The 278-nt window shown below is 65.8% G+C and overlaps 1 protein-coding gene across 1 annotated transcript in view; it reads left to right on the top strand.

The window, feature by feature from the left end:
• The window catches only part of LOC104404891 (hepatoma-derived growth factor-related protein 2), a gene marked incomplete at its 5' end in the record, with an annotated part of 7,098 nt that extends 6,841 nt beyond the window's left edge, over positions 1–257 (top strand). The window contains one exon of the mRNA XM_010013426.1: positions 161–257. Coding sequence (XP_010011728.1) covers positions 161–257 — 97 coding nt within the window. The remainder of the gene's footprint in view (positions 1–160) is intronic.
• Between the last annotated feature and the right edge of the window lie 21 nt (positions 258–278).

Below are 278 nucleotides of genomic sequence, written 5' to 3' on the forward strand. Positions count from 1 at the left end.
CCCTGGATCTGGTGCACGTCCAGGCTGGGCTCTCACAGGGATGATCTGGGGGGTGCTCATGGGTTGTGTTGGGATTTCCCAGCTTGGGAATGAGCCTGGGCTGTGGGTGAGGGGCTGCAGGGGCAGGGGACACGCTGGCTGATGCCTCTGCTCTCCCCAGCAGTGTGCAGGACTATCCCAAGGCTGAGCGAGCCGGGCCGGAGCGGGACAGGGCCCACGGGGAGGTGGAGGCTGTGGAGGATGTGGATGAGAGCTGAGGAGGCAGCTCCCACCCAAGG

The sequence above is a fragment of the Nestor notabilis genome, unplaced genomic scaffold (genome assembly GCF_000696875.1).
Source record: "Nestor notabilis isolate BGI_N333 unplaced genomic scaffold, ASM69687v1 scaffold17074, whole genome shotgun sequence".
Lineage (NCBI taxonomy): Eukaryota > Metazoa > Chordata > Aves > Psittaciformes > Psittacidae > Nestor > Nestor notabilis.